Genomic DNA, 14,456 nt, shown 5'->3' on the forward strand with positions numbered 1-14,456 from the left:
TTTTCTGATTGGCTTACATGCACTGGCCTTGGTTTCCATAAAATATACAGTATATGGACGAAAGTATTGGGACACGCTTCTTAATTTGATTGAATTCAGTCAGACCCATTGCCACAGGTGTATCAAATCAAGCATCTAGCCATGCAGTCTGCATTCACCAACATTTGTGGGTCGTCCTGAAGAGCTCGGTGACGTGGTACTGTGATAGAATGCCACCTTTCCAATAAGTCAGTTCATAGAATTTCATCCCTGCTAGGTATTTCACACTTAACATTAAGTTTTATTATTGGAAAGTAAAGCGTTTTTGGAACTGAAGCAACTCAATCACTAGCGAAAGACTACGTAAAGTCACAGAGCGGGGTCACCGAGTGCTGAAGTACGTAAAAGTCGCCAACGCTGATACCGTAGCTGAAATCTTCCACTGACAACAAAAACTGTGTGGCGGGAGCTTCATGGATTGGGTTTCCATGGCCGAGCAGCTGCATGCAAGCCTCACATAACCGAGTGCAATGCCAAGCGTCGGCTGGAGTGTGTAAAGCGTGGCGCCACTGGACTCTGGAGCAGTGGATACGTGTTCTGTGGAGTGGCCAATCACGCTTCTCTGTCTGGCAGTCTGATGGGCGAGAGCGTTCCCTGCCTGACTGCACTGTGCCGACTGTAACGTTTGGTGGAGGAGGGATTTTGGTGTGGGGCTGTTTTTCAGGGGTTGGGCTCGGCCCTTTACTTCCAGTGAGGGGAAATTGTAACGCTTCAGAAAAAGGAGGGACCAACCCCGTATTTAGAATGCCATTACAGTCCCTGTTGCTGTAATGATCAGGTGTATCAATACTTTTGACCATATAGTGTACATCAGGGATGGGCAACTTCGGTCCTGGAGGGCCACTGTCCTACAGAGTTTAGCTCCAACCCTGAAAAAATCACATGCCTGTAACTTTCTAGTAATCCTGAAGACCTCAATTAGCTTGTTCAGGTGTGTTTGATTAGGGTTGAAGCTAAACTCTGTAGGACAGTGGCCCTCCAGGACCGAAGTTGCCCATCCATGATGTACATATTGGATATTTAATTGTGCATGGTCATATTCCCTTAGAAAGATTTGCCGTCATCTAATGCTCACTGAAATTTAATATTTAAAATAACTAATGAGTATGTTAATATTAATATATTAAGTGGTTAAATCTCAACTCGATTGGTAGATTTTAAAAAAATTGTAAAAACTATATTATATTTTCTTCCCTATTGTTGGGTATTATTATTGGGTAATGGATATCTGAGTCAAACGGCTTCTCGAACATCAACAAATGTAGGGTGGGACTAGTTTTTGTTCATGGGGATTTGATTGTATGGTTGTGGTTGTTAGAGAAGGGAGGACCCAGGCACAGAATGAGCGGGGAGTGATATTTATTAATAAAGACAAAACACAGGCAGGAACACAGTCCAGCGTTGTAACGGGAAACAAGGAGGCGGAAGAAGAGCAGCACATGGCAAACACAAACAAAGACAAAGCCATGTGCTGACACACAACACACACACATAGAGACATGAAACAAAGATAACACAGACAGAACCCTGACAGTGGTTTGCTATTGGTGGATTCTCATGTGAGTGACAGGTTGCCCCGCCCTCACGCCAGTAAACGCATCATAGAGGAGGGAGGGGAAGTTATTTTGATTAAAGGTTATGAGGGCACAAAAATATTGATGTGCACAGATAAATAATTTATAATAATTACTGCATTATTCCATAAAAAATAAGAATTGTCAATTTTGATAACATGGTGACTTTAAAATATGATAAACATTAACATCAGAATTTTCTGTAAAGGTAAGTCTCTAATTGGTTGTTTTAATATTATATATTTTTTATAATGTATGTTTTTATATTTTTTATATTTATTTACGTATATTACTGTGAAATGTAGTCTTTAGCAAATATTTAAATGAATATCCCTTTTTCATAAAATACATTATAATCTTGTGATGCCTAAATGTACTTGGATTGTTTATATTATATACATTTTAAATGGATTGATTTAATTTTTTAATTTTTAATATCATTTTTTAATTATATTAAAATTAAATTAAATTATTATATATATTTTCACTAAAAGGCACCTGTTTTAGTGATATCTGAGCACATGCAGATTTATTTCACATGTGAAATTGGAACCAGCTTTGATGTCGGATTGAATTATTCAAGGACCTTGAATATAAACCCCAGCCTCTGTTTCATAACACTGGAATATGTTTAGATAATATATCATGTTCACCTTTAAAAGTATCATGGCTGACGTAGAGAGACCTTCACTTTTCCTCCATTGCGTCAAGGCTTTAAAAAGGCCTTCGTAAATAACAATTATAGCTTGTTTCATGACCTCAATGTGCATGTACTATAAGTGTTCTCTATTATTATCTCCATATTGCTGTTTATTGTTTGTGTGTCATTGTGTTTCCTTGTGATGGTGCGCAAATGGCCTCTCGCTCTTTGAGTCCCGGTGACCCCACACGACCTCACAGCTGTTCGTGCTTAAGGCTTCTGATTGGAGAGTTCTTTATACAGTCAAACAGCCCGTGAAAGGATATAGAACATATTGATTTAATTAGTGATAGTTCACTTGATGGACGCTTTGTTGCCATGGCGATGGGATGGGCAGTGAGATCAGTGTGTGATGGCTTTTAAACAGAGCTTTGACCTTTGAGCCATCACCGTATCTTCCACACATATACACACGTGACAAGGCAGGTTTTGAGTCCCTCAGTGTTGTTGGTTTGTTTCACCTCTGTTGTTTTGTCTGAATTTGTTAATTTATTAAAAAATACATAAACTGTACAATTGATAAAAAACGCAGTGACGCAGTGTTGTGAGTGTTAACTAAAACTAAAACATTTTTGTTAAATGAAATAGTGCTGAAATAAAATAAAATATATAGATATTAAATGAAAGGTTTAAATTGGAGTACTAACTAACTAAACCGCTAAAATAAAGCTAAATATAAACGTAAAAAAAAAAAAAAAAAAGCACATAACAAAATTACTTAAAACTATTGCTGTGAAATCGATTAATCGCAATTAATTGTGATTAATCTCAGCTAACATAGAAGTTTGTGTGTGTATATACACTCACCTAAAGGATTATTAGGAACACCATACTAATACTGTGTTTGACCTCCTTTCGCCTTCAGAACTGCCTTAATTCTACGTGGCATTGATTCAACAAGGTGCTGAAAGCATTCTTTAGAAATGTTGGCCCATATTAATAGGATAGCATCTTGCAGTTGATGGAGATTTGTGGGATGCACATCCAGGGCACGAAGCTCCCGTTCCACCACATCCCAAAGATGCTCTATTGGGTTGAGATCTGGTGACTATGGGGGCCATTTTAGTACAGTGAACTCATTGTCATGTTCAAGAAACCAATTTGAAATGATTCAAGCTTTGTGACATGGTGCAATCCTGTTATATCCTGCTGGAAGTAGCCATCAGAGGATGGGTACATGGTGGCCATAAAGGGATGGACATGGTCAGAAACAATGCTCAGGTAGGCCGTGGCATTTAAACGATGCCCAATTGGCACTAAGGGGCCTAAAGTGTGCCAAGAAAACATCCCCCACACCATTACACCACCACCACCAGCCTGCACAGTGGTAACAAAGCATGATGGATCCATGTTCTCATTCTGTTTACGCCAAATTCTGACTCTACCATCTGAATGTCTCAACAGAAATCGAGACTCATCAGACCAGGCAACATTTTTCCAGTCCAACTCTTGTAAATTGTAGCCTCTTTTTCCTATTTGTAGTGGAGATGAGTGGTACCCGGTGGGGTCTTCTGCTGTTGTAGCCCATCCGCCTCAAGGTTGTGCGTGTTGTGGCTTCACAAATGCTTTGCTGCATACCTCGGTTGTAACGAGTGGTTATTTCAGTCAAAGTTGCTCGTCTATCAGCTTGAATCAGTCGGCCCATTCTTCTCTGACCTCTAGCATCAACAAGGCATTTTCGCCCACAGGACTGCCGCATACTGGATGTTTCTCCCTTTTCACACCATTCTTTGTAAACCCTAGAAATGGTTGTGCGTGAAAATCCCAGTAACTGAGCAGATTGAGAAATACTCAGACCGGCCCGTCTGGCACCAACAACCATGCCACGCTCAAAATTGCCTAAATCACCTTTCTTTCCCATTCAGACATTCAGTTTGGAGTTCAGGAGATTGTCTTGACCAGGACCACACCCCTAAATGCATTGAAGCAACTGCCATGTGATTGGTTGATTAGATAATTGCATTAATGAGAAATTGAGCAGGTGTTCCTAATAATCCTTTAGGTGAGTGTATATATCTCTGGTCTCTGAATTTTTTATGACTGTCTTTTTCAGGTTGTAAAATGTCATCTGATACAACTTCCACAAAATGATAAGATATTTATGAAGAGTTTATTATGGTAGCACATTATTTTACAGTCCTGTTCCCCATGTACATACCATGTACTTATAGCAATTACAATAACTGGGTACTAACTAGGTACTAACCCTGAACCTAAACTTAAACCCAACCTGAACCCACATTAGCCCGTATGATTAGACGAGTGGGACATGGAACAGATGAAGAGGAATATTTGGCCAGATTTTAGCATGTCATTGTAGCAATGTGTGTTATGCCACTTTCAAGCCCTCCTGAAAAGTCATAAATATGACATGATGTGCATTCAAGTCGTCGGACGCGTTGAGCAATTCCATATTTCCTCAGTCTTTTTAACTTATTGTTCAATAACAAGAAGTTTCTTCGTGCCAATGCATCAGAAACAAATGCAGATGTTTGGCGTCTGGTTTCACATGGTTACCATCCCACATTATCCCATATCCTCACAACATCCATCAGTGGTTCGGTCCACAACTGCTGTTTACTGTAACTTCAGTGACTTTTTAACAACTTCCCCATATGCGTGTGTTTCACTGTTACCCGTGTAGCCGAGGTAGGAGTCTCCTTTTCGGAAGTGAGGTTTATCTGTTCCTCATTCCCAGCAGCTTTCCCTCTCCCACGGTAGCGACCTGCCCTTTCTGGGTCATGTTAACAAAACATTGGCTTTCCTCCCCCCCCATTCTCCAGTCGATGGTTTATTCCAGTCCTTCCACAGCAGTGGCACCAGTTCACTTCTGCTTTTGCATTGCTGGTGTGTCTTACTCTGCGTTGATGAACGGTAAGTCCATCAATGGTTTTGTCTGGGCTGCTGTATAATGTTGGTGACGTTCTGTATATGTTATTATATAAGACTATGGCTCTGTTCAGTATGGAATATACTGTGCAAAACTGCACTTTGTACTGCACATGCTTTGCATGTTTAATGCCACATCCTGCTATCTTCTTCTGATTATTTTGCATTTTGACTGTAATTTTAACTTCTGGCTGTCCAGTCAAATAATGAGTCAAGAAAGAGATGCTAATATATCCCTGATGTTTGATATCTTAAACCAGCTTAAGCTGATTGTCAGGTCTTAGCTTCTCTTCCAGCTGGGTCTGGCGGGTCTGTTGGCTGGTTTTAGATGGATTTTGCACAATTTTCAGTTGGTCAAGCTGGTAGATCAGCTATTACTAGGTTGAATAGGCTGACAGACCATATTTAAATAAAATATATAAAAAACACGCCAATAATTCATCTTAGGCTGGTTTAAGGCTGTTAGGGATGATGGGTGGTGTAACAAATGTCAGTTGAAACCTGATCCATGTTGCCCCATGATATGATATCATATGACATGATAAATCACAACTTTTCCCATTCCTTTTTTTTCATAAAAACGGGTTTAAACTTTTCAAAACCCTAAGGCCTTGTTTGGTTTCACACACCGGGCTTAGATTAAGCCAGTATGCAGTGTATCCAGTAGGTTCAGTACATTTTGCCAATAAAATGTCAAATATATATAGCCTAGTTAGTAGTTATGCTATTCCCAACATAGCCTTAGAGACTAAAATACTGAATTTCACATGACTCCACGTCATGAATGTGTCAGCTGGAGTTCAAAGAAGAACTTCAGTACTAGTATGCATGGGTAGTTTCCACACCAAGGTGTCCAACATTGTTTTCCCTTCCTCTAAGGCTATGTCTACACAAATTCTGGCCTTACGTTCACACCGAGATGGTGTTTTTGGATACATTTGAAAACTTGTAGTGTAGACTGTGAAAACCAAAGTACTTGAAAAAGATGCCACATGATGTTTAGTCATAAAAACACGCCAATAAATCATCTTAGGCTGGTTTAAGGATGTTAGGGATGATGGGTGGTGTAACAAATGTCATAGTTGAAACCTGATGATCCATGTTGCCCCAGAATAACATGATAAATCACAACTTTTCCCATTCCTTTTTTTCCTTCATAAAAAGGGGTTTAAACTTTTCAAAACCCTAAGGCCTGGTTTCACAGACAGGGCTTAGATTAAGCCAGGATTAGGTCTTAGTGCAGTTAGGAAATATAGCTTCTATAAACGTGCCTTAGAAGAAAAAAAACATAACTAATGTGCATCTTGAGACAAAACAATGGCACTGACATATTTTAAGATATGTTAGTACAAGTTGCTTTCAGTTGAAACAGCTTAAACATGCATTTTAGTCTGGGAATAGCTTAAGCCTTGTCTGTGTCTTGTCTTTTACCAGGGGTAAAAGTTTGTATATTTTAAATGAGGGGCTGGACAGTATGCAGTGTATACAGTAGGTTACATGACACCGTTTTCAACTAAACACAGAACACCTTTTATGAGTTTTGAACGTTCATTTACTCAACAACAGTGTTTTGGGGGCCTCAAAACGCAAGCTTTTGAAAAAAAATTCAGTTTTTGAAAACAATGGCATTATGCGCATGTGTTTTACCTGTTCAGTCTATAGGCAAGTAGTGTTTCTTTACAAAGTGAAATTGGCAACCACTGGGCTTTAGTCGTTTTCACGGATCCGTGTGAACAAGAGAGCGTTTTGCCAACGTTGCCGCCTGTATGCGAAAAACATGAAGGAAAAACGTTTCCGTTTTTTGGTGCATCATTGTGGTGTAAGACTTTGAATAACAGATCTCCAGTGCGACCCTACTGAACTCCACAGAATGTTGTAGTTCACACACGGCCGTCATTGGGATTTGTGTGTGGAATGTGAAGGATTCTGTATACTGAGTTGAAAATCTCCAACATTGATAGCGGTAATTTCTTTAATGAGCAGCAAACAAAGTAGAACAAACTCCTCTCTCGCAGTTGTTTACATGCCAGTGATTATCTCATGCCAACCCCTGTTCTAGATTATTCATCACAATGGAAATTAACGGTCAGGTGTATTGCATTGCATTGTTGGGGGATACAGTATGCAGTGTGTATAGGTTCAGAACATTTTGCCAATAAAATGTCAAATATATATAGTTATGCTATTCCCAACATAGCCTTAGAGACTAAAATACTGAATTTCACATGACTCCACGTCATGAATGTGTCAGCTGGAGTTCAAAGAAGAACTTCAGTACTAGTATGCATGGGTAGTTTCCACACCAAGGTGTCCAACATTGTTTTTCCTTCCTCTAAGGCTATGTCTACACTCATTTTGGCTTCTCAGTTCACACTGAGATGGTGTTTTTGGATACATTTGAAAACTTGTTGTGTAGACTGAGAAAACCAAGGTACTTGAAAAGAATGCCACATGATGTTTAGTCATGTGACACGCATTGTGCCCATAGATATCTTAAACCGGCATGTGTTTGCTATGTGCTTTTCACTCTTCAGTGTTAAACATAAATGATGTATCAATCTTCATATTACATTACTCCAAAGATGGCAGAAAATGTCCTCGCAATTACAGTCCTGTGGCAAAACATGAGGGCAGTCGCGGTTTAGACTGTATGGGATTGGCGACTGAGTGCAACTTGGACTTTCCAGTAATTCGTGGGATATTCTGCTAATGAAATTTACATTTACATTTAGCTGACGCTTTTATCCAAAGCAACTTACAATTGCTATATATGTCAGGGGTCGCACGCCTCTGGAGCAACTAGGGGTTAAGTGTCTTGCTCAGGGACACATTGGTGTCTCGCAGTGGATTCAAACCCGGGTCTCTCACACCAAAGGCATGTGTCTTATCCACTGCGCCATCACCACCCTAATGATCATGTAAGAATAACAGCAAGCATCTCTGTGAGCTTTTATTATGTTTTACGCATGTGCAGTAAAATATTTTTTTGAGTTTTGATGAGAAACTTTTGGGAAACTCTTGAAAACACTAGTATGAACTGTTTTCAAATGTATTCAGATGAATGTAGACGTAGCCTAAGAAGCATTCACCCAGGAATCATGTCCTCAGGAGGGAGTTCTTGTGGATATGACTTCTTAAAACGGCATCCATCTCCCAAACCACGGTCATTGCATTGCAAAGTAGTATGGGAACTTATGACAAACAACTAAAGTGTCAATTGACCTCTTATGGGGGAAAAAATGATGCGAAACTATCAAGCCAGTCATTAGCAGATCAAGATGCATGTTTGTGTAGGCTTAGCATGTGTGCATGCATTTGTTTCACATCACCATGTCCATGAGTCAGTGTTTTCGTCTTTGTAATATCATTTACGGTTTCCTGTAAAAGCCCATTGAGGAATAGCTTACTGAAACTCCAAATCTGGCTGTGAAGATGCAACATTTATTTAACTTAGACACTAACAGCCAAGATGATTGAGTGTGGCGTTCCGGTTGAACTTTAAAGCATGTTGCAAAGGGCTCCAATTGCTTTCTTGTGTCTTACTTGCTCTGGTGTGTGTGTCTGTGTGTGTGTGCAAAACCTTCAATACAATCATCTGTGCTTTTAGACGAGGGCTTTTAGCAGATGTAAAGTGTGTTAAAATATGTTGGCCTTAGAAAGAAATCTTTTTTTTCTCTTGTCTGTTCAAATTCTACTGATATACTTCGATAGGGAAACACTTTACAATAAGGTTCATTCGTTAACATTACTTAATGTATTATGAACTAACCATGAGCAATACATTTGTTACTGTATTTGTTAATCTTTGTTAATGTTAGTTAATAAAAATACAGCTGTTCATTGTTTGTTCATGTTAGTCCACAGTGCATTAACTAATGTTAACAAGATTTGAATATAGTTTTAGTAAATGTGGAAATTAACATTAACAAAGATTAATAAATGCTGTATACGTGCAGTTCATTATTAGTTCATGTTAACTAATTTAGTTAACTAATGTTAACTAACGAACCTTATTGTAAAGTGTGACCATATTTTGTTTTTTATATTGACTCCTTGAGTGAAAAATGGCATAAAATGTGTTCATTTAATGTAAGTTTCGTGTGTTTCATTTGCAACAATATCCATAGGAATGAAAAATACAAACCAGTATCACCATTGAGATTTCCTCCTGAGAAAAATACAATAGTCTCGCATTGTTTCTTTTAAAGTTGACACTTAAATGTAACGATTGAGAACTCCATTAAGTCTCCAAAGAGCAAACTTTGAGCAATACAGTTTTCCTATGGGTACAAATGTGTCTCCAGAAGTTACGTATATAAATTTGCCAAACCTCCATGGACATCTTCAGTTGATAAAGCAATTCATAAAACAAACAAAATGTGTTATTCTAGAAATGCACAAAGGGTCAGGTTTTGGATTATTCAGTAGCATTTAATATAAAACATTAATGAAATATATATTTTTATATGTATATGAAAGGTAGAGGTATGCCCTCATTAAGTCAATGTGTGTGAGAGAGATTCTCTAGCTGTCTTGTTTAGTCTGCTCTTGTAGAGAAAGCTGGGTGGGAGTTTTTGCTTTAGGCCAGTGCGTCTGCAGTCTTCATGGCTGTCAGTGCCGGCAGTGAGATATCAATAGACAGCATGAATAAGGTTACATTTAACTAAGAGTTTCTGTTCTCTGCAGGGTAATGCTTATAACACTGAGACTAATGCAGCAAAGTGCAACCTTTGTGTGTAGATTAGCCACCTCTTCAATTGTGAACAGTGGGAGTTGTGTTTGTGTGTGTGCAAATGTGTGTTTGTATAAATTCCTGTCCAATATGTCCAAGACGGGGGTGAGGAAACAAGGGATACCTCCCAACCCAACATTCATCTCCATTTCACACTCTCTTGCCTTCAGACTCAAGGCCTTTAAATTTTGTTCTGTAGATTCTGTTGGAACAAATATAAAGAAAGTAAATATAGGGTCAGTTTGGATTTCATGTTGCATCTTTCTCAAAAGTGGCTGTGTGAAAAATCTCAACATATAAATCACACATTTCTTCCTGTTCTACCAGTGCCTGGTTGTTGCGAAAAGGAGTATTTTAACTTTCCCTGTCTGCTGCTGTTCACATCACATCTGATCTTCTTTTTTTCATGTTTGCTGTAAATTGACCTTAATTGCTAACCATGGTAATATTTCAACACATTTATACATACTTTGTCTCTCCCTTCCAGATGTCTAACTACAAGCGTGCGACGTTTGAGGAGGAGGACGGGACAGACATCCCTGCTGATGGAGCCATCTCTCCTGACAGTGTGGAGGTGAGTTTGGGTCAGGGCTCAGTGTGGATGAGCATTTTATGTTTTTTCTTTCAGACTTTTTTTATCCGATGCCACATACAAATAAATAAAGCAACCATTTAAGCTGTTAGTTTTTACAGAAAATATGAGAAGTATTACTGTTGCACAATTCCCATGAAAAGTAGAAGATCAGAAATGACGCTAAAACACGGCAAAAGAGAGAATAGTGAATCGCTGGGTAGTTGTGATGTTCTCTGTGAAGTTCCAACGCAGTCTCATCCTTTGGCGTCATATAGGTGACGCCATATGACATTTCGTCGAAATCTTACGCACATGGCATCCTTTAGCGTCAATATAACACGCACTGTTATGGGTAGGTTTAGGTCTGGGGTAGGGTACGGTTATGACGCCTTGAGATCTGCGTCTCATATTCATGCTAAACGATGCCATGTGCGTCGGATTTAGACGAGCGTCACCTGTATGACGCCTTGGGTTCTGAGTCTCATATTGATGCTAAAGGATAGCCTGGTTAAAACCAGACCATTCTCAGTTGTAACTGAGTTATGGTCTGGCAAAGCGTCATAGACAAATCATTTCCAGAGGGGCTTCACCAACGGACGTCGCGGATAGACCAAGCGGCAACACTCTAATCTGAAAAATGAAGCCTACCCGGAAGTGCGAAAAACTGCAATACATCGAAAATCCGCTAGAGGGAGGTCCCAAAAGGGAGCAAATCTCCATAGACCCGCATGTTAAAATGTCAGTTTTGACAGCATAAATTCATGTTTTTACAAGTTGGTCCCATGGACTTTTATTGTATTTTTCGATAGGTTCCGAGTGCCTGACAACTGTGAGGGGGGTGAATTTTTTTCTAACTCGGTAGTTTAGATCGTATTTAGATATAAAATGTATGACAAATTAGCGCGTGATTGACAGCTGATAACGGGCTGCGCCGAGTGGAATTCCTGAAATTTGACGTCTCGGCCATGATCTGACACAACACATCATACCACCTCTGTATCCTTTCTGAACATTTGTATTTGAAATATCGTAAGATTTTCCAAGATGGCACCGCCCATACCCCCCATAACAGCCTCAAAACCGTTCTTCAGGAAGTCTATGGGTGACGTCACAGACGCTTTGTCCATATTTTTTACAGTCTATGGGATAGACCTAAACCCAATCAGATCGATGAAGGAGATGACGTATGCAGAGCAGCAGAAACATCTCCGAGTGTTGTTCTTTGCTCGGTTTTTAACAAAAGGGAAACGTTCAAATCGCTTAAAACAGACGCGATAGCTGATTCAAACGAGTGATGTTCGACGGCGGCATCCATCTTTGTAATGTAGGCTACAAAATCTGCTTCAAAATCCCAGCGCTGTCCTCATCGTGTAAAGCCCGCCCCAACGTTTCTGATTGGTGCCGCGATTTCGGAGTTTGAATGAGCTCTTTGCCAGACTAACTTTCAGAGCAAATCTAAATTTGCCGGAAGTTGTCTGGGTTTTCCCAGGCTAGCTAAAGGATGCCATGTGCGTAAGATTTCAACGAAATGTACAAAGCGTCACATGTATGACGCCAAAGGATGAGAACGGGCTGGAAGTTCAGCTGTTTCCTGGCTGACTTGGGATGCTTTTACCGCTGAAAAATCATGCTGACAGTCATGTTGTGGTGAATTGCTGGGCTAGCAGGAAAGAAACACTGTAATGAGTTGGTGGTGAAGTTATTTTTTCTATGCTGAGTTATCGAGGCAAGCCGAAATACACACAGACACTGTAGGAACACCAGATACATAAAACATAGGAAAATACACTCCTTACTAACCGTTACAAAACAAACTGTTTTGGGTTCCCCAAATAAACTTTTAGTAACCGTTCTTTTAAGAACTTTTTTGTTTCTTAATTTGTTAACATATTAAGAATTTATAGTTGATTTGTTAACTATAAATATCGTTTGTGCTTTGGAAAGGTTCTATGGATGTTAAATGTTCTTCACTGAACCATCAATGCCAATAAATAACTTTTATTTTTTACTGTAAGTGTGTAGATCTCATGTATTGTGAATATTTTGAGAACAGGAAGGGGCCAAGCACCGAACCTTGAGGTACTTCAGTGGTTAGCTGATATTGCTTAGATACTGCTTCCCTAAAAGTCACCATGCAGAATCTACCCATGCACAGTGTGTAAAGGGAATATTATTTACTGTGTTCAGCATGTCCTGAGGATCAACAGTATTTCAGTATGTTAAGATTAGCCAATTATATTGAAGTCATTAATATAAGAAGTCATAAACATACAGTAGAAAAACAGTTTAGTAGTCTGGACAATACAGTACATGGCTTGGTGATTATTACATTATGACTCATGGCTAAATGGGCAAACATCTTGTGGATAAGGATATTCTTCTTTTTTGTATTTTTATAGAAAGGCAAAATAAATCTGAACAATTATCCAGGTATGAGTAATGGTCTCAAAACCCATAAAACCTTTTAAAATGATCAAATGGTGGACTAATATGTAATTGGAAAGAGATCATGGATAACAGTTTCATAAAAATAAGCATTATTTCTCATGCAGACATTTGCATTAGCGATAACTTTTAAGTGATGAAAACAGCAGGTCAGATATCCAGGGAATTTACTTCAAAGGATTATGAGTGACATTTGATATGAATTCAAAGCGATTTATGTGGCCCCTTTCATTTGCTGCTCACTTTTATGTCAAGCAGGAAATGTGATACCTCTTCTAATGGCTTTCTGTTCAAGCCATGATATGAAGCATGCGTTTGATATGGTATCCCCCAGGCAACTTGTTTTATGTTCTTTGGGTGCTGAATGATGAATGATGAAGAGATGTGCAGTATTTCTTGAAAAAATAATTTAAAAAAAATATCCGTACGTGATGTTCCTAGAGTTTCTACAGAAAAAGGAGACTTCTTCTTTGGGAATATTTGTATGAGAATATTTTTTATTGTAAGGGAAAGAAAGGAAGAATGAGATTAGTATTAGTCAGTGGCCATTTCAGGAGAACTGCAATGACACAATTTGTCTTTTTTTTACATTGAACATTTTATTCTCACAGAAATGTACTGTGGTGTTGAAGTGATGGTTTCAGCTGGTAATGGTGCCTTCACTATCATGGCACTTAATGACTACCATGTTCGGTATTTACATAACATAAAATGCCAAAGAGAATTGCACTAACGTGGTACATATCCAAAAAGCATGGTATTACGGAAACTCTATCAAATAAATGCATAAGATTATCCAACATTTTTGGAGAGTTTGGTATGTTAACCAGCAAATAGTAACAATTTAAAAAAATCGAACTTAAAAAGACTCTTATGATCAATATTTGACCCTCTTTTAGGTGGGTTTCCGTAAGGGTGGTGTTCAGTTGTTTGGTCCACTGGGCAGGAGGACTCAGCTGGAGGTGGTTTTGGCCGGTCTGCTTCTCACTTCACTTCTAGCACTATTTGGCTGTGCGATCACACTGGGAGTCCGCTATAACGGAGGTAACACACACACACACACACACACACATGCACGCACGCACAGTAAAATGTGTGTAATGTACAATAACTTACTGATAAATATGGTGCCATGTAACACTGATTTATATAAAGCAGGCATGCTTTTATGACATCAGTTTAGTATATATATTTAGTAAATCATTTCCCAGATTTACGTGATCAATTTGACTACACTCTTTTGGGTCAATTTTGGGTCAAATATGGACAAACCCAAACGTTGGATTAAAAATGCAATTTAAAAATGTAACCCAACGGCTGGGTTTGTCCATATTTGACCCAAAATTGGGTTAAACCAACCCAGCATTTTTTAGAGTGTAGGAACATCCCCTTATAGATACTTAAAGGGGTAGTTCACCCAAAAATCTTTCATTATTACTTACTCACATTTGTTTCAAACTTGTTTGGATATATTTCTTTTAGAAACATACTGTACACTCTAAC

At 38.9% G+C, this 14,456-nt stretch overlaps 1 protein-coding gene across 2 annotated transcripts in view; it reads left to right on the forward strand.

The window, feature by feature from the left end:
* ece2b (endothelin converting enzyme 2b) overlaps nt 1-14,456 on the forward strand; it is a 70,270-nt gene that overhangs the window by 20,321 nt on the left and 35,493 nt on the right. For both annotated transcript variants that reach the window (XM_056262579.1, XM_056262580.1), the window contains 2 exons: nt 10,422-10,508; nt 13,853-13,997. In XM_056262579.1, the coding sequence (XP_056118554.1) occupies nt 10,422-10,508; nt 13,853-13,997 (232 nt within the window). The remainder of the gene's footprint in view (nt 1-10,421; nt 10,509-13,852; nt 13,998-14,456) is intronic.

Source organism: Rhinichthys klamathensis, unplaced genomic scaffold, assembly GCF_029890125.1.
Source record: "Rhinichthys klamathensis goyatoka isolate OS25496 unplaced genomic scaffold, OSU_Roscu_1.1 h1tg000194l_1, whole genome shotgun sequence".
NCBI classification, from domain to species: Eukaryota; Metazoa; Chordata; class Actinopteri; order Cypriniformes; family Leuciscidae; genus Rhinichthys; species Rhinichthys klamathensis.